Source organism: Phocoena phocoena, chromosome 3 (genome assembly GCF_963924675.1).
Source record: "Phocoena phocoena chromosome 3, mPhoPho1.1, whole genome shotgun sequence".
Classification (NCBI taxonomy): Eukaryota; Metazoa; Chordata; class Mammalia; order Artiodactyla; family Phocoenidae; genus Phocoena; species Phocoena phocoena.
The window spans coordinates 133844319-133871377 of record NC_089221.1 but is presented as its reverse complement, the minus strand read 5'-3'; the positions used below and the strand labels follow the sequence as shown (position 1 = coordinate 133871377).

The window sequence follows — 27059 nt, the reverse complement described above, 5'->3', positions numbered from 1 at the left end:
CGCCTCTCTGTTCCCTCCAGATGTGGGATGCTGGGCATCCTCAGGAAGGGCCTGAGAAACAAAGTGGAGCTCAGATCCTGTCTTTGTTCCCAGCCATTGTCTGCCCAGAATCTGGGTCATTGTATTTTGTAGGCATAGTTAGCACCGTGCCTGGCACCATAAATATTTGTTGAAGAACAAATGAATGAATGTCAAGAGAGGGAGAGGTAGGTCTCACTCAGGCATCTTTTTCTCATTTTGTAATTACTTCATTCATCAAACGTTAGTTGAACACTATATGCTAAATATTGTACTATGTCTTAAGGGGGGTACAGATATATAGGACAGATTTCCAATACCCTGTGGAGCTGAAGATCTGTTTAATCTAGCTCAAAAGAGAAAGGCATTTTAACCCTGCCCTGGGGAAGTATAAGCAGTGGGTCAGCTCCTATACTTCCTAGGAGAGGTGATGTTGCCCCTTCCTAGCACAGAGTGGAGTTGCAAGACAAAAACCGAGTGAATCTGGACAGGGAAGCTACATACATCCTTACGGTGCTATTTCATTGTTTTGCTTGAAATGTCCCCTGGAAACATCATATCTTAAATATCAGTGTCTGAGCATCTTCCAGACTAGAGAAATATTTTTGGATTACCCACTTAAAAATAAATGTTCATACTTATGTTGCAGCTTGTGTCTCTTTGGGGGAGAAGTGAAAGTGCTTTGATCTGTGTCAACTTTCATTTTTTTGTGTGGACTCTTGGCCACCTACCTCTTAGATAAGGGATTGATACAGCTCTGTTGCTGTGTGCTTTTCCTCAAATGCCCACTTGGGACTGTGTCTCTGATGCTTAATGTGATTGGGCAGGGCCCTTGCTCCAGACCCCCCAGAGTGAAGTGGCAAAGGACCAGCGACCAGAAATAGGTATTGGTGGAGCTGAATCAGAAATAGGCATCAGAAACAGAGAAGTGAATTTCTTAGTGAAAGTTATTGGGTAAACATCCCCCTAGCTTCCTCTCCCCATGTTTTTGAAATGTCCCTTGTTAAGAGAAATGAGTAGGATAAATTAGCAAAAAATAGCAAAGGACAGAGTTGCATAAGCATCCTAGATCACAATGTTCAGATTTCATCAGAGCCCTCAGTGGCACAAAAGTTTCAGGGATGCCCAGGACCCTAATGGGAAGTGGAGTTTGAAGTTGATAAGAGAAACGTGCTTGGAAGAGGCAGGCCCCAACCAGAGGTGGCAAAGCAGGTGACCCACTTTCTCATACATGCCAGAACTAATCTTTGAGGTCAACCTTAAAAGGGGTAGAAGCTTGGGCTTCCCTGCTGGGCAGTAGTTAAGAATCCACCTTCCAGTGCAGCGGACACAGGTTCGAGCCCTGGTCCAGGAAGGTCCCACATGCTGTGGAGCAACTAAGCCTGTGCGCCACAACTACCAAGCCTGCGCTCCAGAGCCCGCGAGCCACAACTACTGAGCCCTCACGCCACAGCTACTGAAGCCCGCGTGCCTAGAGCTCCGCAACAAGAGAAGCCATCGCAGTGAGAAGCTCGTGCACTGCAACGAAGAGTAGACCCTACTCACCGCAACTAGAGAAAGCCCGTGTGCAGCAGTGAAGACCCAACGCAGTCCAAAAAAATATATATGTATATATATAAAGCCATTATAAAAACATGGAAAAATGCACTAAAGAAAATAGAATTAACTCATGTTCTCACTGCTGAGAAGTAACTATGGTAACCTTTTGGTTTATTTCGCTCTACTTTAGTCCCTTTACAAAAGTGTGAGCGAATAAAACATACAGTGTTATGTTTTTTTTGTGCTTAATCATTATCATATGTACTTTCTTGATAATTTAAAAATTATTGAAAGTCATCATTTTTAGTGACTGTGTAATGTTTTGCCATGTGAATGGATTATCAGTTATTTAGCCATTCTCCTATTTTTGGACATTTAGGTTCTATTTCATTAGTCATTATTGTAAGTAATGAGCATCCTTGTGTATAAACCATTGCCTGTGTTTCCATTTGTTCCCTTCAGATAGAATCTTCTATTTCTGAGTTAGAGAGCCTAAACATTTTAAAACTCTTGGTCCATACTGACAGATTATTTTCCGGTGAGCCAGTATTCATTGAAATTCTCACTGGTAGGGTGTGAGAGTGCCCATTCTATAGTATATTCCACTGCATTGTGATTTATGGTTTTAAAAAAATCTTTGTTGCTTTGGTTTTTTAAAAGATATCTTAAAAAAGAAATCTTTTTGGGTGAGGGAAAGTTACCAGTGATGCTGAGCATGTTTTTTATGCTTATTGGCCATTTGTATGATACTTTAAATGGTCTCTTCTGGGTGTGTAGCTACTTCGGCCCTCAGCACATTTTCTCCTGTGTGTAAAATGTATCTTTCAGACCTTTAAAACCTTAGTAGGAGGTTCTTCTACTTGTCTCCTCTGAGATGATTGAGGGGTATCCAAACAGAGCCAATATAAAATAAAATACGAGACCATGATGAAGAGGCTTTCCCTGGTACTTTAGATAACAGCCAACATGTAACGGGCTTCCTGTATGCCAAGCGCTGTAATAAAATTCTTTACATTTACCATGTCATTTAGTCTTTACAAGAGCCCCATAAAGTTGACTATTACTCCTCTGTCTTATAAATGAGGAAACTGAGTTGTAGGGAGGTTCGGTAATGTGCCCAATTCACGACTATAGTGTCGGAGCCAGCACTTGAAGCCAGATCTAACTCCGCTCAGAATTTGTCTTCCAAGATCGTGTTTTTCAGGGTTTGCCTTTACCAGGCCTGCATGCAGGCGCTTAAAACCACATTTCGGCTTGGAGTTTCTCTCCTTTGTCTTTGAGGAGAATGCAGGTGGGGGAGGGGAATTGGGTCCTTCTGGGAGTGAAGATATTTCATGTTTGGGCTGGAAATGAGATTGAGCCTTTTTTGTGGATCCACTTCCTGTGGATCCAGGTCAGAGCCCTGTGCTAGATCGTGCACCCCTTCCTGGTAGCCTCGTCCCCTGCTTTTAGGAACTGACATTCTTTTGTTGTTGCTTTTAGCATCCACTCAAAGCTGAGCTCAGGGTGATGGCTGAGGGGCGAGAACTGATCCTGGACCTGGAGAAGAATGAGTAAGTGGACTTCTCCTTTGTCTGAAATGAAACAACCCACTTGCATGTCAGTGCCGGACGCAGGTGCCTGTTTTGGAAGGAAACAGCGAAGTGACCCAAGCTCTCAAGCTAGGGTTCCTTTGTGGGGAGCATCTTATAGAGCCAGTATTTCCACAGTCTCTTGACTTGCTGTGAAATTAGTGGACTGTGTAACGTCTTCCTTGAAATTCCTCAGGCTGTATTTCTGGGGCCTCTTAGAATTCACTGCACGTGAGTGTGTGTGAGTGTGTGTATGTGGGAGACATGAAGGGAGGGATGGGCTGGAGGACTTTGGCAGCTGTCTTACTAGCTCCAGCACAGCGCACAGCAGGAAGTGAAGGAGATTAGAGGAAGACAGCAGAAAGGAGAGAGGCAAGGTGGAGTGTTCTGGGATTTGATGCTCACACCCTGGCTGCTCTGTCCATTCTGGGTCAGCTGCATCTGAGCTCCTGCCAATAAGGGCATATGGTCAGCAGTCTCCTGGCTTCATCGGGCTGGTTCCTCCATCTTCCTAACCTCACTCCTCTTGGATGGCTGCCTGGCTCAGAAATATTTCCACGTTGATTTGCCATCAAGTGCAGCTGTATCTTGATTCACGTTATCGAGCCGGTGAATAGACATAAGGCACGGCTGTGTCTTTTGCCCATTCTTTGGCCATTCCCAATCTGCTTTGGCCACTGGAGAGCTCTCCTTACTTGGCCGGGGTCCTCTGAGGGCTTCTGATATTTCCCCACCAACAGTCCCACTTACATTCTGCCGCACAGACCTTGCAGATAAGGCTGCATGGCTCTCAGAACTGCCTGTCTCCTCTTGGCAGCCTCCGGAGTCCCTTGGAAGCAGATGAGTAATGACATGCATCCCTGCCAAGAAGGCGATGGATAGGGACCTTCCCATATCCAGGAGGATGGGAATGACTGCTAAGCTTGGGTGGAAAGCAAGAATATAAATTATTCCAAATTTGGGCTTTTTGGACACTCGCAGAGGAGGATGAGTGGTGTCGGAAGTGTAGTAAAAGTATGACTTAAGCAGCCTGTGCAGTAATGGGCTTCATCCGAGTCTTTCCTCTGCCTCCAGAATGTGGTGGCCTTCGGGAAGCCAGAAAGATGGGCATCTCAATCATTTTTGCTACTTTCCTCCTACCTTACTCCTGGAGTAAAACCAGCCCAAGAATGTGTTCCTTTTGTCCCATTTCCCTGGAATAGACCCAGCTGGCTGTGTCTGCAGAGGGCGCAGGCCCAGAAATCTGCCTGGGATTTCTCCTTGTAGTGTCTTCCTTTGGTCTCGCAGGAAAGGCCCCCAGAGGGTCTGTTCTTAGTCTCTCTCAGGGACCTTCTTCAGTTTCTCATGGCCCTAACCCTCTAGCTCTAGTCTATTGTTCCCTATCACCACCTCCGTCTAATCTGTCCTATTCTGCCTCCAGCTGGGGCATTTGACCCCTCAGCTTCCTCTGGGCTGCCTATGTGATGGGGTTAGTGTCATGGGCAAATCCTTTGGAGTTGGACTGGCCAAGCAGGGATCCCAGGACTCATCCTTCCTTCGTATTTTGGAGTCTTTGCAAGAGGTCATAGGAAGTTAGAGCGTGAAGATGCCATAGAAAACACTGAGTGCAGCAGTCTTATGCATGGAAGCAGAAACTTCGACTCAGGGAAGGATAGGCACTTGCCTAAGGCCACACAGCAAGTAAATGAGAGAGGTGAAATGAGGATCATTTGTGTTCTTGGATTTGGAGTCACAGAAACGCAGTTTCAACTTACTAGCCGAGTAACCTGGGGCATATTGCTGCGTCTTTTAGAATCTCAGTGTCCCCACTTATAAAATGAGACTAGTAACACCAGCCTCATATGGGTGGTTGTGAGGGCTGAGAACAGTGATGTACACAAAGTGCTTACAGAGAGCACAGTAAATAGTTGACTACTATTGTGATGTTTTACGGTCCCACACTGAGGTTCCAGAGGAGAGCCTGGAGATGTGGTTCTGTTGTCTGTTGCCTGGAGCTCTTTTGTTTCCCAGTGATCAGCAGTGGCCTGGATGTGATTCCTGGCGTCCTTGAATTGGCAGCAGGCAGGAGACTTGACAAAAGTGGAAGCAGCAGAGCCAAGCAATATGACCTCACCAGGTATCCCTGGGGATGGCTTCCTGCTATTTTCGTCTAAATTGGGCTTTTTGTTTTTGAACATGTGTTAGCAAGCGGAACTCCAACTGCACACGACTTGCTAGTGTGTTTACTTCCCAAAGCCCTCTCATTCATGGTGCGTGCAAGTCTGGATTCAAAACAGCTTGGGGGGGGTGGTGGTGCTGCTTTTCTGATTTTTCACATTTTATCAAAATTATGAAGTTTTTATAATCCCATGATATTTGAGGGGGAAACTAGGCCCTGTGCTAAGTGATCCTCAGGCTCTGGTTCTCAACTTCCTCAGTTGATTCATTTATCTTTCCCTCTTGGATGCATCTGTAGCATTCCAGGCCCCAGTGCAGGTACTGCAGATATAGTTGTGAATAAAACAGTTCTGCCTTCCTGGATCTTATATTTCAGTGGAGGGGAACAATAACTACACAAGTGAATGTGTAGTATGTCCAGTGACAACTGCCGTGGCAGAAACAAAAGGAACATAAGGGCTCTGGAGAGCAGGGGTTCGGGAGGGAGGTGCTGGGAACGGTGGCCAGAGCAGGCCTTGGTGGTGAATTGATATTTGAGTCCAAACCTGAAGGAGGTGAGGAAGTGAGCCACGTGGACAGCGGGGAGATGACAGTTCCAAGGAGCAAGAACAGCCAGGTTCAAAGGTCCTAATAGGTTATGAGGGTTTCCATTCCCTCCCCCTGCCCCCACGTACGTCTCCTCATATATTGGATTCTCAGGCCTCCTAGGAGCTGTGGACAAGGGCTTCTGGGACTCTGAGGGGAGGGAGAGGACATTTCTAATTTCTTTTTCATCATCCTGAAGTGTCTGGCCTTCTCTCGTCTAATCAAAGCCCATGTGCTAATGCATGGCCCGAAATAGCAGTGAGCAGGCCTCTAATGGAATTCACACATGGAGAGATAGCCAAGAATAGTGAGGATGGAGGAACATGGGGGTTAGGCCAGGAGAGAGGGGCACAGCAAATGGGCCTTCAGCTCAGGCAGCAGACACCCCAAGGTGCCTTAGTTCCATAGCACAGCAGCTGGCAGCCTTTTTCTGCTGTGAAGCAACACGGGATAAACGGATGACATTCCCATGGGGGACACACACTCTCTTCTCTGTTGAGTGCAGGTGGAATAGAGTGACATCGTAGGGCTAACCTCAATGCGGCTTTCATGTTGGAGGGTCCTGGTTCAGATCCTGACTCGCCACTTACTAACCGTACGTCCTCTTCAAGCCTCAGTTTCCCTATCTGGGGTATAATAAGAGTCCCACACCGCAGAGCCGCTGGGAGGATGAAATGAGATGGTGCCTGTCAGGGGGTCAGCATAGTGCCTGGTTTGTACTCCATACCCAGTAAATGGCAGCCACTATTTTTTTCTAGCTTGTGCTTTTTTAAATTGCAAAAGCAGTACGTGCTCATTGTAAAACATGTAGCAATACCGGAATATAATGAGTGAAAGAATGAAGGTCTCCCACCCACAAGGAGAGTCCACTGTGAACAGTTGGTGAGCCTGCCATGGACCTTTTCTCTGCGTGTGAGAGCACGCACGTAGATACTCATCGGCACGATCACACAGAAGCACACCAGGCTGCTGTTTTTGTGCTGAGGGAGGAGCAGAAATAAGATTATACTCTACATGTTGCCCCACACGTGTTTTTGTAGACTCACCTGTATGTGATGAAGGTAGTACTCTGCTCTGATATGTTCCCTAGTCTTACATTTACTCACACCTATCCATCATTTGCCACTGTTGGTACATAGCTGTTGTTAGGAGAACCTGACTTGTGATTAGGGCTGTGTGGTACAGTGGAGAGAGTACTGAGCTCAGAGACAGACAATGTGGAATCGGTCAACAAGCCAGTTGGCCCTCCTGGGCCTCAACTTTCTCATCTGTCGAATGAGGGTTTTGTCCCAGTTGGGTTCTAAAAGCCTTTCCTGTGCTACCTATTGAAAGGATACCACATAAGTGGAAAATGGAAAAGAGGTCCTTGCCTCAGGGCATTTACTCTCCAGTTCTGTAGACATTCCTGGAAATAGGGAGCAGTGGGATAAAGGCAAATACCCCCAAAACCACAGACCTTGAAGTCGGGGATGAACTGATAGCTCAGGCCCCACCGTTTAGGCAACATAAGCACGAGAAGGGAAATTACAGGGAAGAAATTATAGGCTGCTATTTCCACAACCCACAGTTTTGAGGTATAAATCCATAATATTTTTTTCTCCACGTAATTTCCCCCAGGCTCTGAGGACTGCCTCATCAATCCAGAAACCCTATTGGACAACAGTTTGTTTGCTGAAATCAAATGGAATCTTCCTTAGCTGTAGGCATCTGGGGAGTTGGTCGCCTCCAGGGAGATGTAGGCCCTGGCTCTCTCCCTTCTCCACTTTCTCCCAAGAGGAGGGCACACTGAACTGTTGAACCTGCTTGCGGGATGCTCACTGGCTCAATTACTACATTACAAGATCACCTTCAAAAGCAGACGAGCAGCTCAGCCAGTGGGCGCTGTGCCCAGAGGATCTTTGGCCATCTATATACTTCTCTCTGCTAACCTCTGAAGCACATTCTGCAACTCTCATCTCTTCAGTGGACTTCCTTCCTGGAGTCCAAATGAGGCCAGATTTAGGTTTTGGCTTGGGAAAAGGAGAGATGTCCTTTGGTCTCACCCCATTCATTGTGCTCCGGCTCAGCCAAAGAGAAATCCTGTTTGTATAAGGCTAGCTAATAAGAATGGATATTTGTTTTCTTTTGTATGCATATCTACCTCCAGACCTCATGGGGAATAGTAATGGTCAAGGCAGAATTTAGGCATTTGGAGGTTTACTGATTATTGTACCTACCACTACTTCCGACTTTCATCTCACTTCATATCTTTAACTTCTTACCAGTCCCTCAGAGATATCTTAGGGATGGAGACTGCTTTTGTTGTCTTGGAAATCAAGCAACAAAATTAATTGTCCTGGAAAATTAACATTCACTGCTAATGGAGTGATCTAGCTCCTGGGCTTTTCCCCCTTCATCCCTATTTGAGTTGTATAATACTGGAGGACCCAAGAAGGGGGGAAATAGGCAGAAGAGGAGTGTTTTCAGCAATAGACGGGGTAGGTTAGTTACCACCGCTTGTTGCTGCATCTCTCTTCCAAGGAGGCCTGGTGGAAATGCGTAGCTGATCTGGAGCAAAACTCTGCATATCACCCAGGCTGTGGAGTTCTCCCCGGCTTCCTCCTGGGTGAGGAATAGATTTTAACATCTTATCTAGGATAAAGGACAGCTCTCTTAGACCCTCTCTTGTCAGGAGCTTCATTTGTCGTTGGCAGAATTCAATTTCCTGGATCAAAGAGAAGCTTACGAAAGGCTTAGACATATCCCAGCGCTCTTGGTGAACCATGCTTCACTGAAGTGCATTTAAATGAGTCACAGACATATGGATTACATTTCACTTAAAATACACATGGCTTAAGAAATTAGAGGATATCGTTCTTTAACCAAGTATTTGGCAGAGCTAAAGTATTCAGAATGTTTTTTCCAAACTCTGCACACAGCTGGGCTCCCCATTCCCCGCAGCCGACGTTGTATAACCCGAGGAGACCGGTGCCGAGGAAACGGTTGGATGGATGGGTGGGGACATGAGAACTTGAAGAGAGCTCCCTGTGAGTGTCTGAATTTTTCTTCAAACATTTTTTTGAAGTATCAGGAACTGGAATGAACCCTGCTGCGTTGACTCTGAGGCAGCGAATGCCTACGTGGATTTAAATTCTAAGTGCTGGGGCTAGGCACCTTGCCCCAGAGAGACCTCATGGTCCTGTTTGAAATGCAGTTTCTAATTGTAGCTTTGTAGATGGAGATTGATTTCGGTTATAATTCCCATATTGTCCAGAACCCCTGGAGTTGCAGACCAAATGGATTGCCAGCCAATCTGATGTGATTTTGTACAAGCCAAACTCTTAACCGCACCCCTGCATAAGCAGGGTCTCCAGTATTTCTAAATCATTGGAAACATGATATTGCTTTCTTAGGGTAGACTGTGTAAACTCAGTAACTAGAGGTGGTGATCTGAAGGGATGCAGCTGTACAGTAGCCGGAAGAGAGTATGAAGTAGCATCCACAATTGAAATAACCTAGATGTGTTGACTCTTAAGGTTGTGAGCACATAAGCCCGAAATGCCTAATCCATAGGGTAGAACATGCTCGGGCTTTGGTGCCAGAGAGACCCAGATTCAGTTGCAGGCACTGACACTTTCTGGTTAGGTGGCCTTCAGCAAGTCACTTGCCTTCTGAATGTTGTTTATTCATTTGTGTTCACGATAACGCTCACTCCTCAGTGAGCATTTACTGAGAGCCAGGCACTGTGCAGAGGCATTTCACATGCCATCTTATTTAATCCGCATGGCAGCTCTTTTTAGAAGATATTACTATTATTCATATTTTATAAATGGGGAGACTCAAGTGTGAGGAATTTGAGTAATTCACTCAATGTCAGGCAGATCCAGGAGTCACACTCAGGTCTGTCTGTTTCTTACTATACTCTATGTCCTGCATAGAAAATAGAAAATAACTTCATTGCGGGATGAGGTAGGCTGAAAAATGTTCCCCACCCTCCCAGAGACCCACATTCTAATTCCTGGAACCTGAGACTATGCTGTCTTACGTGGCAAAAAAGAATCTTTGTAAGTGTGCCTATATTAAGGATTTTGAGAAGGGGAGATCATTCTGGATTTTCCGGGTGGGCTGTAAATTCAATCACAAGTATGTCTGTAAGAGGAAGGCAGAGGGAGATTTGCTGACAGACAGAAGAGGAGAAGGCAGTGTGACCACAGAGATGAGAGTAATGTAGCCACAAGCCGAGGAATACAGGCAGCCACTGGAAGCTGGGAGAGGCCAGGAATGGAATCTCTTAGCCTGAGTGCAGCCTTGCTAACACCTTAACTTCACTCTCTTGACCTCCAGAACCGTGAAAGAATAGCTTTCTGTTGTTTTGAGCCACGTAGTTTGTGGTAGTTTGTTACACATCAGGCACAGGAAACAAATACACCAGGTTTGTGAGCCTTAGCAATAATGTATTTAAAAATATATATTTATTTATTTACTTATTTGGTTGGGCTGGGTCTTAGTTGCAGCAGGTGGGCCCCTTAGTTGTGGCTCACCAGCTCCTTAGTTGAGGCACAGGGGCTTCTTAGTTGTGGCATGTGAACTCTTAGTTGTGGCATGCATGTGGGATCTAGTTCCCTGACCAGGGATCGAACCTAGGCTCCCTGCATTGGGAGTGTGGAGTCTTAACCACTGCATCACCAGGAAAGTCCCAGCGATAATGTATTACGCTGTGCGTAGTATCACTCGTGGCACGTAAATAAGCTGGTTTTCAATACATGCTAAGCTTCATTAATGCAGAGTCAAGAACGGATATTTTCTAAAGTGTCTTGGTGACGCAAAGCATTGCATGTGGCCCCTGTGACTGTCTTCAAGTAAGAGTGGGAAGAGAAAAACATATTAAGACATAGCATGTGTGGTTACCATTCATCAGCATTTCCTAAGTTACAGCTCGTGTTGTCTGATGCACAGTCTGCCTTCAGGCAGCTTCTGGCTGAGGAATGATGGTCAGATAGGAAGAATGATATCGTCAGCCGTAGTAATAGCTACAACATAGGAGATGCCTATGTAGCAGGCTCTGTTGTGCAATCTCTAATTGAATCATCCCAGCAACCCTGTGAGGTGTAGGTACCTGTGTTAGTCCTGTTTGGCAGATGGGAACCCTGAGGCATGGAGCCGTGTGACTTGTTCAAGGACATCTGGGTGGGAAGGGCACTCCAAGCCCGGGGTCTTAGCTGTGGCCTCATACTGCCTCTTGGATGCCCTGTCCTTACTTGGTATGCTCTTCTTTGATGAACACTGGTGTTACTTCTCTGTTATTCTGCCCTACTTCTTCCCTTTCCTCCTGCCTTCCCTAGGCCTAGGTTAGAATTTGGATTTCAGTGGACTGTAGTGCTGCAATCCAGGCACATAGGAGTCAGGCTGGCTCCTTGCACCTCCTGGAGGTGTAAGCTTTGGCAAGTTGCTTACCTATGCAAGTCTCAGTTTCCTCATCCACATCATGGGGCTCATAATAGTGGCCACCTCATCAGGTGTCATGTGATATTCAATAACACAGTTCTCTTAAAGGACACTGTGCCTGGTGCACTGTGAGAGCCCAATAAATAGTTGCTATTATTTGTATTTTGCAGGATGGGAAAAACATTTAAGAATGAAGTAAGAGGGAATTCCCCTGAGCTGGTTTCCAAATGTAATTAGGAAGATGACCTTAAAACCCATTGCCCCTGGGAGGAAACTCAATTCTGCTCCCCTGCCGTGCCCAGTTTGACCTAACTGTATCTCGAGAATACAGCTGTGCAGGGTTCTCCAGGCGGCCAAACTGTACCTCTTGTCTCTGCCTGCAGAATCAGTGCCCGGGCACTCCCTTGGCAAGGTTCTGAGCTGTCTGATAAGGAGGTCGGGATTAGTTCACCAGTTCCGGCTCTATCTCCTTTCAGGGACCCGCAGCCAGGGCTGCCTGTGTAGCCAGGAAGGATGTCCATGGTTTTCTTTTGTCTCAAGCTTATTTCTCCTGGCGGCCCTTCAGCAGGAGCACAGGGTAAAATGAATGGGAGGAAGCTGTCAGCTGCCCTGTTGGCCTTAGATGGACCCTTGTCAGAGCGAAGGGAAGCTGTGTACTTGGAGGAAGTTGAGAGTTGATTCTTGAGTTTGAGGAACCCTTGACCATCAGGCTGTTTACCTTAAGATAACAACGATAGCTGGCATCCAGTGAGTGAACATTTACCCTGAACATACTGTTTCATATGAATTTTTATTTTAACCCTGTATAAATTTCCATGTAAGTTTATCCAAATGGGGTTATACTATATCCTAAGTTTTATTACCTATTTTTTTTTCATTTGGAAATATAACATGGGCAATCATCAATTATTTTTAAAAATTTACAGAAGAACTTTTTGGAGTGTTTGAAACTTTGATAATAAAATTCTAGCAAAAAATTATATAAGTAATAGAGTTTTAAAATAAATGAGATCATACTTTATGTACCATTCTATAATTTGCTTTTTTATTATTTCTCTTCAGTATCTTTCCACATTAGCATATTTATAGACCTACTTCATTCTTCTTAATCATGACATAGGATGCCACTGAATGGATGAACCGGAATTTAAAAATTTGCCCATTAATAGACAGTTTTCTAATTTCTTGCTATTACAAATAATGCTGCAGTAATAGGTTTATACATAATCTTTGAGTACATTTGCAAGTATTTCTGTAGGATTAATACCTAGCAATAGAGTTGCAAGGTCGTATAGCATATATGTCTAAAATGTTTTAAATTTTGACAAATCGTACCTCCCATTCCACGGGTTCCTTGCCAAAGGCTATACCATTTTACGTTCATACAGCACAGTATGGGAGTATATTTTGGATACATTTCCATGTAAATTTTTGAGATCATACGGCTATGTGATGGTACATTGTATGCATATGCCATAATTAACTTTTAGAACTTCGTATAATGAAAAATTATCAAATGCACATAGAAGTAGAGAGAATGATATAATGAATCCCTTATACCCATCACTCAGATTCAGTAATAATCAAGATGTCATGATCAATTTAATCCCCCCATATTGATGGGCATTCAAACTATTTTTTTTCTTTTCTTTTTTTTTTTTTTTTTCATTTTTACAAATAGTGCTGGAGTGGACACCTTCATGTTCTTTGAGAGGTACTTCTAGAGAATCACCTCCTAGATGTGAATCACTGGGTCACAGGGAATTTACACAGAACAGGTAGATAAAGGCACTAAGTTAAATCCACCACCTGTGTTGAGAGAATTTGTTTCACACACTCTCACCAATGGGTTGGTTATTGAGCTTGGGCAGAATCTTTAAACCCAACTCTCCCGCTTTTTTTTTTAACAGCTTTATTGAGATGTAACTTACATACCATACAGCTGATCCATTTATATAAATATGCCATTCAATGTTTTTTAGTATATTTACAGAGTTGTGCCACCATCATCATATTCTAATTTTTGAACATTTTCATCACCCCAAAAAGAAGCCATTAGCAGTGTTATGGATTGAATATGTCCCCCCCCCTCCGCAAATTCATATGTCAAAGTCCTAACCCCTTGTATTGATACCTCAGAGTGTCCTTATTTGGAGATAGTCATTGTGGATGTAGTTAGTTGGGATGAGGTCACCCTGGAGTAGGATTGCACCTAATCCAATATGACTGGTGTCCTTATAAATAGGGGAAATTTGGACACAAACACGCACAGAGGGAGAATGCCATGTGAAGATTAGAGTTATGTGGCCACAAGCCAGGGAAATGCCAGAAGCTAGGAGAGAGGCCTGGAACAGATCCTTCCCTAGTACCTTCAAAGGGAGCATGACCCTGCCAACACCTTAATCTTAGGCTTAACTTTTAGAACTGTGAGACAATAATTTCCTGTTTTTTAAACCTCTCAGTTTGTGGCACTTTGTTAAGGCAGCCTTAGCAAACTAATATGACCAGTTACCCACAACGTTCCCCCAACGCCATCAGCTCTAGGCAACCATTAATCTGCTGTCACTATAGATTTGCTTATTCTGGGTATTTCATATAAATGGGATTATACAATATTGGTTTTTTGTGACTGGTTTCTTTCGCTGTGTAATGTTTTTGAGTTTTATCCAAGTTGTATAGCATGCATCTGTACCTCATTACTTTTTATTGCTTTATAGTATTCCATTGTATAGATGTACCACATTGTGTTTATCTGTTCATCAGTTGATGGATCTCCTGCCTTATAAACCAGAGCTAACTTGACTCTACTCTACAAGTTTGATTTCAGCAGATTTTTAAAAAAATTGAAGTATAGTTGATTTACAGTGTTGTATTAATTACTGCTGTACAGCAAAGTGATTCAGTTATACATATATGCATTCTTTTTTTTAATATTCCTTCCCATTGTGACTTATTATAGGATATTGAATATAGTTCTCTGTGCTATACAGTAGGACCTTGTTGTTTATCCATTCTATAAAAGCTTACATCTGCTAACCCCAACCTCCCACTCCATCCCTCCCCCGACCCCCCCTCCCCTTGGCAGCCACCAGTCTGTTCTCTATGTCTGTGATTCTGTTTCTGTTTCATAGATAGGTTCATTTGTGTCATATTTTAGATTCTACATATAAGTGATATGATATGGTATTTGTCTTTCTCTTTCTGACTTGCTTCACTCAGTATGATAATCTCTAGTTGCACCCATGTTGCTGCAAATGGCATTATTTTGTTCTTTTTTATGGCTGAGTAGTATTCCATTGTATGTGTGTGTGTGTGTGTGTGTGTGTGTGTGTGTGTGTGTATGCCACATCTTTTTTTTATGTTATTAACATTTACTGACATATATAGTTCTTTTTAAATTTTTTTTTAATTTTTAATTTTTTTTACAGTAGGCCCTTGTTGGCTATCTATTTTAAAAATAGCAGTGTGTACCACATCTTCTTTATCCATTCATCTATCAGTGGACATTTAGGTTGTTTCCATGTCTTGGCTATTATGAATAGCGCTACTATGAACATAGGGATGCATGTATCTTTCTGAATTATAGTTTTGTCTGGATATATGCCCAGGAGTGGAATTGCTGGATCATAGGATAATTCTATTTTTAGTTTTCTGAAGAACCTCCATACTGTTTTCCACAGTGGCTGCACCAACTTATATGCCTACCAACAGTGTAGGAGGGTTCCCTTTTTTCCACATTCTCTCCAGCATTTGTTATTTGTAGACTTTTTAATGATGGCCATTCTGACTGGTGTGAGGTGATACCTCCTTGTAGTTTTGATTTGCATTTCTCTAATAATTAGTGATGTTGAGCATCTTTTCATGTGCCTATTGGCCATCTGTATGTCTTCTTAGGGGAAATGTCTGTTTAGGTCTTCTGTGCATTTTTGGATAGGGTTGTTTGTTTTTTTTGTTGTTGCGTTGTATGAGCTGTTTGTATATTTTGGAAATTAAGCCCTTGTCAGTTGCATCATTTGCAAATATCTTCTCCCATTTTGAAGGTTGTCTTTTCATTTTGCTTATGGTTTCCTTTGCTGTGCAAAAGCTTGTAAGTTTGATTAGATCCTATTTGTTTATTTTTGCTTTTAATTTCTATTGCCTTGGGAGACTGACCTAAGAAAACATTTTTATGTCAGAGAATGTTTTGCCTATGTTCTCTTGTAGGAGTTTATAGTGTCAGGTCTTATGTTTAAGTCTTTAAGCCATTTTGAGTTTATTATTGTGTATGGTGAGAGGGTGTGTTATAACTTCATTGGTTTACATGTGGCTGTCCAAGTTTCCCAACACCACTTGCTGAAGAGACCGTCTTTTTCCCATTGTATATTCTTGCCTCCTTTGTCGAAGATTAATTAACCGTAGGTGTGTGGGTTTATTTCTGGGCTCTCTATTCTGTTCCATTGATCCATATGTCTGTTTTGTGCCAACACCATGCTATTTTGATTACTGTAGCTTTGTAGTATTGATTTCAGCAAATATTGATTGAGCACCTGTGTGTAAAGTCCTATGCTTGGTGCTGTAGGGAGCAGATGCAAAGACCATATCCTTGCCCTCTGGCCGTTTACTCTCTATGGGAGAGAAAACGCTCAAACAGCATAATCCGAGGTTGGTTACAAATTTCCTTAATATCGTTAAAAGTAAAGTGCTGAGTGGGCGATAAGGAAGGGGGAGTTTCTCACTGGGGGTTAGAGAAAACTTCCCTCAGGAGGGTACCTTGGAGCTCTGTCTTGTGGGAGCAAGGAGGGGAGGCTTCGGATGAGGGAGGGAAGAGAGATGAGTGGAAGAATGAGAAAGGAATTCAGACTGAGAAATTAATATATAAATATTTGGTCTGGATCTAGGGGAACCAAAACTGGAGTGCTAATAAGCTCTTAGGAATTCAGTATTCCAGCTAGCCAAATCATTATAATTCAGAAGAGTGGTATGTGGCAGTGGGAAAGGGGTTTCTCTCCCTTCCACAGCTGGGCTACCTGAGGATTTGAGTGGCTTAGAGTTCAAATTTTTTTGTTCTCTTATTTTTGACTTTGAGTTGGGCTTTCTCTTGCCTCTGGTAAAACCATATTGTCAGAGAGGTAGATGGGGTACTTTTAGGAAAGAGGCTTGAGGTGCAATTTAAAGCTGAGCTGTGTTTTCTGCACCTCGGATGAGAAGAGGTTCTTCCCCAACCCCTCGCCGTCGAAGGGAAATTTGGGCTGAGCCCAGTGGGTGGACGTGTACCTGGCGGATGGAGCCATGGACTGCAAGGGGCTGAGCCCAAGGCAAAGATGGCTTCTTCATAACTCGGGGAGTTGGGGGAGTCTCCTGAGAAGCAGGGTCTGGTGGGCGGGATGGATCTACATTAGGACTTGGGAGGTGTGCTGAAAGTCCCACCTTCCAGACCTCTGTTTTCATCTTCAAGGATGTGCCTAGGCTCTTCGTCCAGACTCCCTGGAAGCTGGATTTCTACTCTCCAACCTTTGTGCCTAGGACATGGAGCATGATTACCCCTGGGGAAATGTCTATAGGAGGAGGCCAGTTCTGAGGCCTCTGGACTGCTTCTGTCCTCAGAATGAAGCCACGTTTACATTTTGCCCGGGAGATACTCTGATTTTAAGAATGTAACCTTTACTCTTTCTCTATTTAGAACTCAAGGACATACGCAGACCTTTGGCTGATACCTTGGATGCTGAATGAATAGGCTTTTGGGCACCCTGGAGCAAGTTGCAGGTCTTGCTCAAACTCAACTGGGAGTAGGTATTGGGTCAGAGAACCCGTGGTTTTTCTGACAAGAGTCTCCAGTGTATTGAGTCTCCAGGGCTTGAGCTCTGGGTTACTCGTTGGGAATTCTTAACTTCCTTTCTCTCTTACCTTCTCTTCCTTCATTTAGCAAATATTGTGCGTGCCAGCTTGGTGGCTGGCATTGGGCTAGGTCCTGGGTATTCCTGGAAGAGTAACGGCAAGCAAACACAGCTTGCCATCATGGGGCTTAGAGCTTAGTGGAGGAGAGAGATAATCCAACCGTTACTGAGCAGTGTGGGACAGGCTGTGTTGGGGGAAGTAGAAGGTACCATGGGAGCATGGGGAAGGGGAACCTACCCTGGATTGAGGGCCTGCGAAGGCTTCTCGGAGGAAGGGAAGTAAAAGGAGAAGTAGGGTGGTGGTAGAGTTGTGGCTTATATGAGGGGGATGGGTTCCACGCAGGGCAAGTAGCAGGAACAAAGGCTCTAAGGCCTTTGTTGATGATGAAACGATGTTCTTTGTGGTTAGAGCAGAGAGCAAGAGGGAGGAAGGAAACGGTGAGAGAAGAGGTTGTCCAGGTAAGCAGGGGCGAGTCCTCGAAGGGCCTTGTAGGCTCCTTAAAAGGATTGGGTGTGTATCTTGCTGACAATGGGGAGCCGATGAAGAAATTTTAAAAGCCAGATAGTGACAGCATCCAAAGTGCATGTGAGAAAAATTACTTAGACTACAGTGTGGAGGATGGATTGGAAAGGGCAAGACTGGCGATAGTAATAAGACCCATTCTAAAGCTTTATTTTAATCTGAGGGGGTAATTATGGTGATCTAATATAGGGAAGTGGTTGCAGATATGGAGAGAAGGGGACAGATTCCAGAGATACTTATAGGGTGGAATCATGGAGACTGGGAGATGGGTTGGATATGAGCTGAGGAAGGGGATGGATTCAAAGGCCAATCTGAGGTTCCGGGCTTGAGTAAGTAGCAGGACAGTGGTACAAGTCCCCGTGTTTGTCCTTAGTTTGTGGTGGGACCTCGGATAAGCCACTTCTCGGATCTTTAGTTTTCTCATTAGTTGAAGGTAATAATCTCCAGTCATCAACTCTGGTGGTGGGGAATCCACTGATAAAATCTATGTGACAAGTAGCATCCTATACTCTTTCCGTGACCCTAAAAGTCCTGGCAGAAGCAAAGTCTGTCCTTACCCTGGTTATCTCTGTAATCTGCACCCTTACATAGACTTCCCCCCCTTATCTACAATTCTGAGCACTTGATTGATCTCCCAGGAACTGGTGAGGCCTTGCTGGGGGTCTCCCTTCGGGTTCTCAAACCAGCTTTTGTTGAAAACAATGATATCATTGAGTGGGTGGAGCTGGGCCAGGCTTTCCTGAGCCAGTTTAAGGAGAAATGGGTCTTTATGGCTTCTGTACTTATGGCTCCCTTCCAGTCCCCTCCATGGCTCCCATGTGCCCCACTGCCCCCTTTTCCTCCTTCTTTTACCCCCGAGGTTACGGGTTTGCAGGAAACTGGCGGCCCCCACGTTTTCTCCTCTTGCATCAGTCTCCCTGGAGAGAGGTCGAGATGGGCCAAAGGGGCTATAATGACTGCATTATATCAGGCTTGGTTTCTTTTTCCAAGGCCGCCCCCCCACCCCCCTTCCCAGGAAAGGAAGGACAAGTCATGGAAAGGGATTCCTTTGGAGGAAGACTGGCGTGCTAGAGAAGGAGGAGATCTAAGTGTTGGGAAAGATGTCAGACCCCTTGTATTCTAGAAACTCTTTATCTCTTATCGATGCTGGCTTTGGGGCTTGGGTAAGAATGCGAAGGTTAAACTGGCCTTTCAGTTATGTGGTGATAGGAATATGGCTGTGGAAAGGGAGATCAGCAGTGTGGAGGATACTGAGTTCCTGATCCCTAGGCGGCCCTTTCTCTCTGTGCTCAACATACGCGCGCACACACACACACACTCACTCACTCACCCACTCACGCACGCACGCACGCACGCACGCACGCACGCACAGGCACCCCTCCTCCGAAGCTGTGTAGGCAGCTTGTTAGGGGAAATTGGAAGTTGATTGCAGCTGTGGTTTGCAGCAGTTCTAGGAAGGAAGGAAGATAGGTTGTAATATAGAGACTTGGTTTCTAGGGACCAAAGAGTAATACCTACCTTGTGTGTGGCCTGTTAGTGTTTGCAGAGTACTTTCACAGATGACTTTGGAAAGGAGGAAATAACTTTCTGTCTTCCTTTCTAAGTTCTCGGCTGGGTACCCTGTAACAAAAGACAGATTAACAAGAGAGAAACAAACAGAAGTTTATTAACATGTATACATGGGAGATACCCAGAGAAAAATGAGTGACACAGAATTGAGGCTTCTGTAGCATCTTTAACAAAGAACGATAAGTTTGTAGAGAAATGGTAGGAAAAAGGAAAGAGGTTTTAGGCTTCTAAAGGCTGTACACTGTGGGAAGGTAAATATTTGGGAAATGATAGATAAAGGCTAATTTTTAAAGTTTGTTGTGTGGATTCCTCTGGTGCCGTCTCCAGGCTGACGGGGTCTAAAGTTGTCTCTGGTGATTAACTTTTGTCCTTGCTGGTAGAGAGAGGAGGAGGGACACCTTTGAGAAATGATGACCCGCTTTTAGGCAAATAGGAGGGCAAGGAGCTTTTCTTGTATCTGCTTCTTCTCAGTTGCCTTCAGCTCAAAATGATCCTTATGCTAAAGTGGCATGTCTGGGGTGGCATAAGCTGCCACCCTTCAGCCTCCTCTCATCTTCATGAGCGAGATGCCGTGCGCAGGGCAGGAAAGCTGTGCTTGCCTCCTTCACGTCCCCCAGCACAGTGCCTGGCACATGATTGGCCTCAATTAAATATTTGTGGAATGGGTGTTCCGAAGAGGCACTGCAGCTTGGCCAAGAATCCAGAGCAAATACGTGATGAATTCAAGCCAGGAGGAGCTTGGTCTTCCCGAGGCCATGTGCCCCGCAGTTTGTACCACATTATGCTGCTTAAAAAGCGTTCATTGATGAGTTTGCATGAGCATCCTTCCTCTCTGCCTTTTGGGAGTGTCTGGATGGCCTAACTCTTGGCTTATCTACTGCTGATGCTGATGTTTAGGTAGCTTTCGTTCATTTAGACTGACGAGTTTAGAAGCAAAATATAATTCTGTGATGTTGGGAAGTTGCTTTTGCTCTTTTTCATCCATGAGAATGGAATGGGGGTAAGCACTGAACAGAGAGGGTGACATGTAAAGATTTTTTGTTGCAGTAGACTCTGCCATTTATTCACCAGTCCCCCTCCCCTCCAAAAAAACTTTATGGGAAGCGTATGAGGCAACACGGAGAGTGAGGGAAAAGCTGAAGAACTAGGGCTTGAAAAGGACAGGGTCTAGGAATTCATAGAGTCTCTTTGAAACCGAGCAGGACCCTGTGGGGCTCCCGGGCACGGAGGCCTTTTTGTTCCCCATTTCTTGTAGGCAAGACTCCAGCCTCCATGACCTTCCCTGAGTTCCAAAAGGCAGATTCGAACAGCTGCTAATCAAGGGAGGAGCAGCCCAGAAACCACCTGAGGCGAGATTAAAGGGACCCGAGAAGCTCATCAAGATTAGGAGACCTGAGACCTGGGATTAAGGGAGTGCAGGCCCGTGTGTACACCCTAATCTTGTCAGCGACCCCACCCTTGAACCACTGTTATAAAACCCCTCATCAAATCCAGGTTGGGGACTTCTCTGGTGGTGCAGTAGTCAACAATCTGCCTGCCTGATGCAGAGGACATGGGTTCAAGCCCTGGTCCGGGAAGATCCCACATGCCGCGGAGCAACTGAGCCCGTGTGCCACAACTACTGAGCCTGCGCTCTAGCGCCTGTGAGCCACAACTACTGAGCCCACGTGCCTAGAGCCCGTGCTCCGCAACAAGAGAAGCCACCGCAATGAGAAGCCTGCGCACCACAAGGAAGAGTAGCTCCCCACTAGCCGCAACTAGAGAAAGCCTGTGCGCAGCAACGAAGACCCAAAGCAGCCAAAAAAAAAAAAAAAAAAAATCCATCCGGATTGGGATACGTGGTTTTCAAGTGTAGGAGCCTGCTGTGGTCCCCTTTGCCTGGCACAGCAGTAACACTGTTCTTTCTACTTCACCCGAAACTCTGTCTCTGAGGTTCGATTCAGCATCAGTAAGCAGAGGCTGAGATTTCAACATCATCTTCAGGCACCACCAATGGTGTGTCTCAGCTCCAGCCATTTTTACCGGTGTCACTCATCTAGAAATTCAGTGAAATGAGACCTGATTGTCCTGACTTGTTATGACCGACTCCAGGTGGGCCCAGTCAGCATGCAGCAAGAGGGAAACATTTCTCTAAATGTAAATTTGGCACTGTTTTCCCAAGAAAGTGGCAGGGCTGCTGGGCAGTGCAGGACAACATATATCTACTATGTTCTAGGAGGACTTTCCAAGTTCTGACCTTCTTGACTTGCACATTCACTGTGATTTGTGCTTTAGGATGCTAAGAAACATTGGTCAAGGTTTATCAGAGTTACTGGGATATTTAATCAGAGCCTAAAAGGGACCAAGAACCCACATTTAGGGCAGGTTGGTTTGTGGTCTTTGCTTTTTCTTTGTTTGCTTTTATTCATGGGATAGCCCACCTACTCCCCTTTTTCTAAGCATATTTTCATAAGTCCTGTGATCTTAGAGATTTCCTTTCTTCACTTTTCCTGTGTCTTATCCCCAAAGTTTATCTGTACAACTGAACCATTGCCTCTTGCGTTGGCCCTTCCCTTCACGTTAATCTGATAACTGTGGTGATTTACCAGAAACTTGTTGCTATGGGAAATGGGTTTGGTTGCTCGTGGTAACTGGTTTCCACTTCTTTATTTTTCTCAGAAGTAGTAAACATAGTACCCCATTTCCCTGAACTGTTCTTATCCAATTCCAATAAGTGCCTATAACGGGTACTTTACAGGACATTGCAAAACAAACCTGTAAACTCTTCTTGGGTGAGCCATTTGGAGGGCCTCTCGGGTCCCTGACGGTTAAGCATCTTGATCCCAAGAGGTCAGCCCTATTTGCACAGAGAGGCTACTCCATCTCCGTGGAGGCAGCCAAGAGCGAGGCCTGAAGAGGATTAAATAAAGACCCTGCTGGCCAAAGGAGTAAACAGTGCTCATCCAAACATCCTTTGGTCGACAACACAAAAGCAAAACACAGGACCAGGACCTGGTCGGAAGGGTGCCAGGTCTTGTGGGGACTGGGAGAAGATGTAATGGGATGCGTTTGGTGACAAGGAGTGTTGATTTAATGCATTGTTTGGACACTTCCTTAATAGAAGATTAAAGACAACATGCTTCGGCTTTATGCCAGGCTTGTGGGTGGCACCATCTTGCTTTGCGGCATTGCTTCTGGACCTGGGCCTCTAGCAGTGATGATGCTTGCTCAAGTGAGTCCTTGGAGTAGGAGGAGATCTCCTACTCTTTACATCAGGAGCAACCTTTAAAGTTCCCCCTTCCTTAAACTTTCTGTTCCCTCAAAAAGGAATGCCTCTGCCTGTGGGCCCCTTATTTGGCTTTAGGGCCATGCCTTTGGCATGTTGGTTTGTTTCCATTCTTTTGGAGTCAGAGGTGGAGTGAGCACTGCTTTGGAAATCTTGGTTCTGAGACAGCTTGAGCTGTCTCTTCTCCCCTTTTCTTTCTTGCTCTTTGAAAACAAAAGACAACAAAACACTACTTATTGAATTTGTTATTTTGTCCCAAATATGGGCAGGCACTAGCCATTACATTAGAATATCATTCTCTGCTTTTCAAAAGCTCTTCCCAATGTCTGCCTGTCCTGGGCATCACCATTTCCAACTGATAGAAAGGGAAACTGAGGCTGAGTAGCTTGTGATGTGTATAGTATCACCTTGCTAGTTAAAAAATGTGAATATTAAAATTTCTGAATATACCCAAAAGGAGAGAGACTAGTATTATGAGCTCTCAGAAGCCCATTATCTTGGTTAACAATTACCAAGTTTTACTGCATGTGCACATAGATGGTCCTGGAGAAAATGTTAACAATGATATTTGTAGAAAGAAATACTTGATACTTTGCAAAGATTTTTTTCACATTTGTTCATTTTATTTAGCAAATATTCATAGTCAGACACTCTTCTAACATTGTATAGCAACCCTATGAAGTAGATTCTATTATTTCCCCCATTTTATAGATGAGAAAACCGAGGCACAGAGAGGCTAGCCGATTTGCCCAAGTTCACAGAATTCATAAACGTCCTAGCTAGTATTTGAATGTATTTTCTCATTTGATCCTCTCAGTGGGGCAGTGAGATCATAATTATCACCCTGTTCATTTTCAGTCTGGGAAAAAAACAAAATTTATGTGGCTCAAGTGAAAACAGTTCTCATACAAATACAGATAGTGAGCGTTTGTCACAGTTTTGTTTAATTAATGGGGGAACCAACAAAATGATAAAACTGGTTTAAAAATTGGATAGATAAGGGAATCATATATATATTTTCAATAGTGAAGAAGGAATGCTGAGACAACATTGCTAAATTATATACAAAACTGGTTAATATTCTATGGGCAATAAAATCATAACCTTGAGAGTTATCTTTTCTGCTAGATGGAAATCATTTGTATCTCTATTGTATCTTATTAGGTTTTTACAAGTTAACATCTGAGTTTACAGGGTTTTACAAGAGCTGCCCTAATTAATTGTAAATAGTCTTTCAAAGCTACATTTCCCCCCATGGAGTCCAAAGAACCTTAGAGCTCCCAGAGCCTGTGATTTGACGGTGCTCTTGTATGCCATTGAAAGGCATTACGGTGATCTTTTGCCTCATTTGCAGGGTTCGAAATGACAGTCATGTAGAGGGTAATGCAGCTGGTGCTCGAACCAAACCTTTCTGAGCCCGGGACTTTCCCTCTAGGCTGTGCTGATATCATCTTTAGATTTTGAGAGGGTGCTTAGGAGGCTAGAAATAAGAAAAAGAATTAAAAATGTTAAAATTGGTACAGTGGAGAATTCCCAGAGACTGAAAAAGTATCACCTGGAAAAACTATTAAAAATAGAGATTTCTGAGTCCTTCTCTAGAGAATGTAATTCTCAGTGGGGCTGGGATGGGGCCTGGGATTTTATATTTTTTAACAGCATTTCCGGGTGTTGTGTTACTGGGCTGAGTCCCGTTATGACAGCATTGTAAGTATAAGTGAGAAATGAAAGAGCCTTATGTTATCACCCGCATGGATGGACAGGGTGAGGGTGAGGCTCCTCCAGAGAAGATAAGAGGGACCAGCAAGGCTGTACCTCCCCAGCATCACCAGTGTATAAGTGCCCCCAATACTCCTGAAAGAGCTAGATATGGAGCAAGACCTGGGAGAAGGAGGTGTCGGTAAACATAGCCGCTGGGATGAGCAGGGTGCTGTTTGTTTACGCTGAGCATATCTGGGTAGGGTTGTTTTTCAAGGTAGTTTGGAAATTATCACTTTGTCTTCACCGATTTGCTTATCTGAAGCAGCATGCTGGATGGTGGGATTGGACTCGGGAAGATGTTTTGCAAATTTTAGTCCTGCTGCTTCTCTCTCCCTAGAGGGGCTTTTAGAGAAGCTCAGAGAAGCATTTGAAATTAGTCTGACAGTACATAGTCTTTAAAGGGACGGTTCTGGGTTCGAAGGCTGTGAGCCTTAGGAAAGGTGGGTCAGGGCTGTTGGAGCTGCAGTGTGTTTTGGGGGGTGTGGCTGCGTGTACAGTTACCAGGCCACCAAGGGCAATTCTGTTGTCCCTCCCTGGAGAGTGACCTTATGTTTTATGTCCAATATTTGGGGGACAGCTTATTTTCCCAGCTGGGATGCAGAAGATACAAAGATTCAGAAGATTGCTCGAGGACTTTGGGGTCTGGGCAACCTGAGTTTCACCCAAAGGGAGCACTGCAGTGCCGGCTGCTATTAGCATTGGGATGATGTGTGATCTCTGCTTGCCTGTGGGCTTGTGAGCCTTGAGGGCACGGGTGGGAGGCACTTCTTCAGAAATTGCTTTTCCAATCAAAGCCAGAAAAAGGAGGGGGCAGGGTGGGAAATCTTGGACAGTCCTTCTCTCTTCCTGGATGCACATCACTCACAACTCGTTTCCTGAAAATCCTAGCACACTCCAGTGGTGAGAGACAGCTTCCTGCAGATCTGCTGAGCCAGCCCCTTGTCAGAGAGGAGATGAGAACAAGATGTGGTTGGAGAAGGGGTGGCTGGGCTGAGCTGGGCTGCTCAGTGGCCCTGCAGCCCTGTCTCTGAGGGGATAGTGTCTTTGGTGCCGAGAGCAGCGCCAAGGCACCACCAGGGACTGGAGGCATAGATGGGCCTGGCTTGGGGTGATGGGGAGCGTGTGAAAGCAGTGTCTTGTGAATCGGTACAATTGCGCAGATAGTGGTGATGGAACATGACCCTTCCTTTTGCTTTTAGAAGGAAGGATGACCCTCCTGGTCAACACCCGCAACCGCATTTGGGGAAAGGGTTGTTATTAAAAAAAACAAACAAAACCCCCCCAAAAAACGACCCGTGACATCCTTACATGTCTATCCTCTTTATCTTGCCCTGGGCTTTGCTTACCCCTATGGCTCTTCTCTGCATGTATTCACATCTAAGGCCTAGGAGCCTCCTTTTTGTGGCATCACATGTTCTCAAGGCTGCTGTCATCACCGTCAAATTGTGCTTTGGACTACTGCTGGCAGTGCTTTAGTTTTATGCTTCTACCTTCTAATAGAGACGGAGCAGAGAACTGCTTAAAACGTATGGTCTGGCCCAACAGACTTGGCTTTGAAACCCGGCTCTGACACTGTGCCATGACAGCTTGGACAAGTTACACTTCCGAGGTTGCAGTGTCCTCCTAGGCATGTTGTGAAGGTGAAATGCTTTCTCACTTAAAGGCATGTGAACTGTTTTGATGGCAACTTTTCAGGGTTTCTTAAGCTCAGAATGATCCAGGGTGTGGTGGAGGTAGAAGGGTGATGGAGGCTTGGGTAGTGAGACACGTGGATATTTCTGAAGTTTGCCTGCTTTAAAAGTATGTTGAGAACTTGTGGTCTAGGGTGGTGGTTCTGCCCGAGACTCACTCAGAGAGTTATTACAACAACAGATGGTTGGGCTCCAACCACAGAGTTTCTGTGTGCAAGGACGTTTGCAGTGGGGCCTGGCAATCTGCATATATATATATATATATATATTTTTTTTTTTTTACAATCTGCATTTTTAACTAGTTCCTAGGTGATGCTAATGCTGCTGGTCCTGAAAAGGGCAGCTAGGTGGAAGAGGGAGCAGACTGTTTCTTGTAGATTCAGCAGACAAGAATGAGGCCAGTGGGTGCCGGTTACAGAGAGAGGTAGTTTCTGGTTCAGCGTAAGAACTTTCTCTAACTATTATATGTGGTCAGAAATGGAGTGGGTGGTCTCAGGAGCTCCCTGTCACTGGAGATGTCCAGTGCCGAATGGCCATCTGGCAGATTCCTACACAAGGTAGAAGATTCATTCATTCGTTCATTTATTCATTCATCCACTTTTCCCACAGAATAAACCTGCCTGGTACTAGGAGCTGGGGAGAAGCATTGAACAAGGCAGCCGTGCTCCCTGCTCTTAGGGAGTCCACAGTCTAGTGAGTTTGGCTTAATGATTCCTGAGGTCCCTCTCAGCACTGAGGCTCTGAGAGTCCTATGATGACAGTGGCAGAACTTCTGAATAAGAAGGTGCAGAAAGATGCTTACCCTTCTGAGGATGTGTGGCCAAGAACCGACGAGAATGTAGACTCCTCTGAGGTTCAGTCTGGATTGCTCTCTTTGGAGCATCTTGGTGTCACTGGATGAATATTTCCCCCCCTAAGGCTCAGAAGAGCCTGGGGGAGTGTATTTTCCAGGAGTGCATTACTGTGGGAAAACTCACGTCTCCCTGCTGTCATCCAGGATGGACTGTTAAATTCTGAACTCCTGACTCGCCGTCCATTATGCAGTCTGTGAAAGCAGACCAAGGAAATGGGCTGCAGGAATGAGCT

General features: G+C 44.9%; 1 protein-coding gene across 1 annotated transcript in view; it reads left to right on the top strand.

Annotated features, from left to right (window-relative positions):
• The window catches only part of ADAM19 (ADAM metallopeptidase domain 19), an 85303-nt gene that overhangs the window by 4378 nt on the left and 53866 nt on the right, over positions 1 to 27059 (top strand). The window contains exon 3 of the mRNA XM_065873735.1: positions 3040 to 3110. Coding sequence (XP_065729807.1) covers positions 3040 to 3110 — 71 coding nt within the window. The remainder of the gene's footprint in view (positions 1 to 3039; positions 3111 to 27059) is intronic.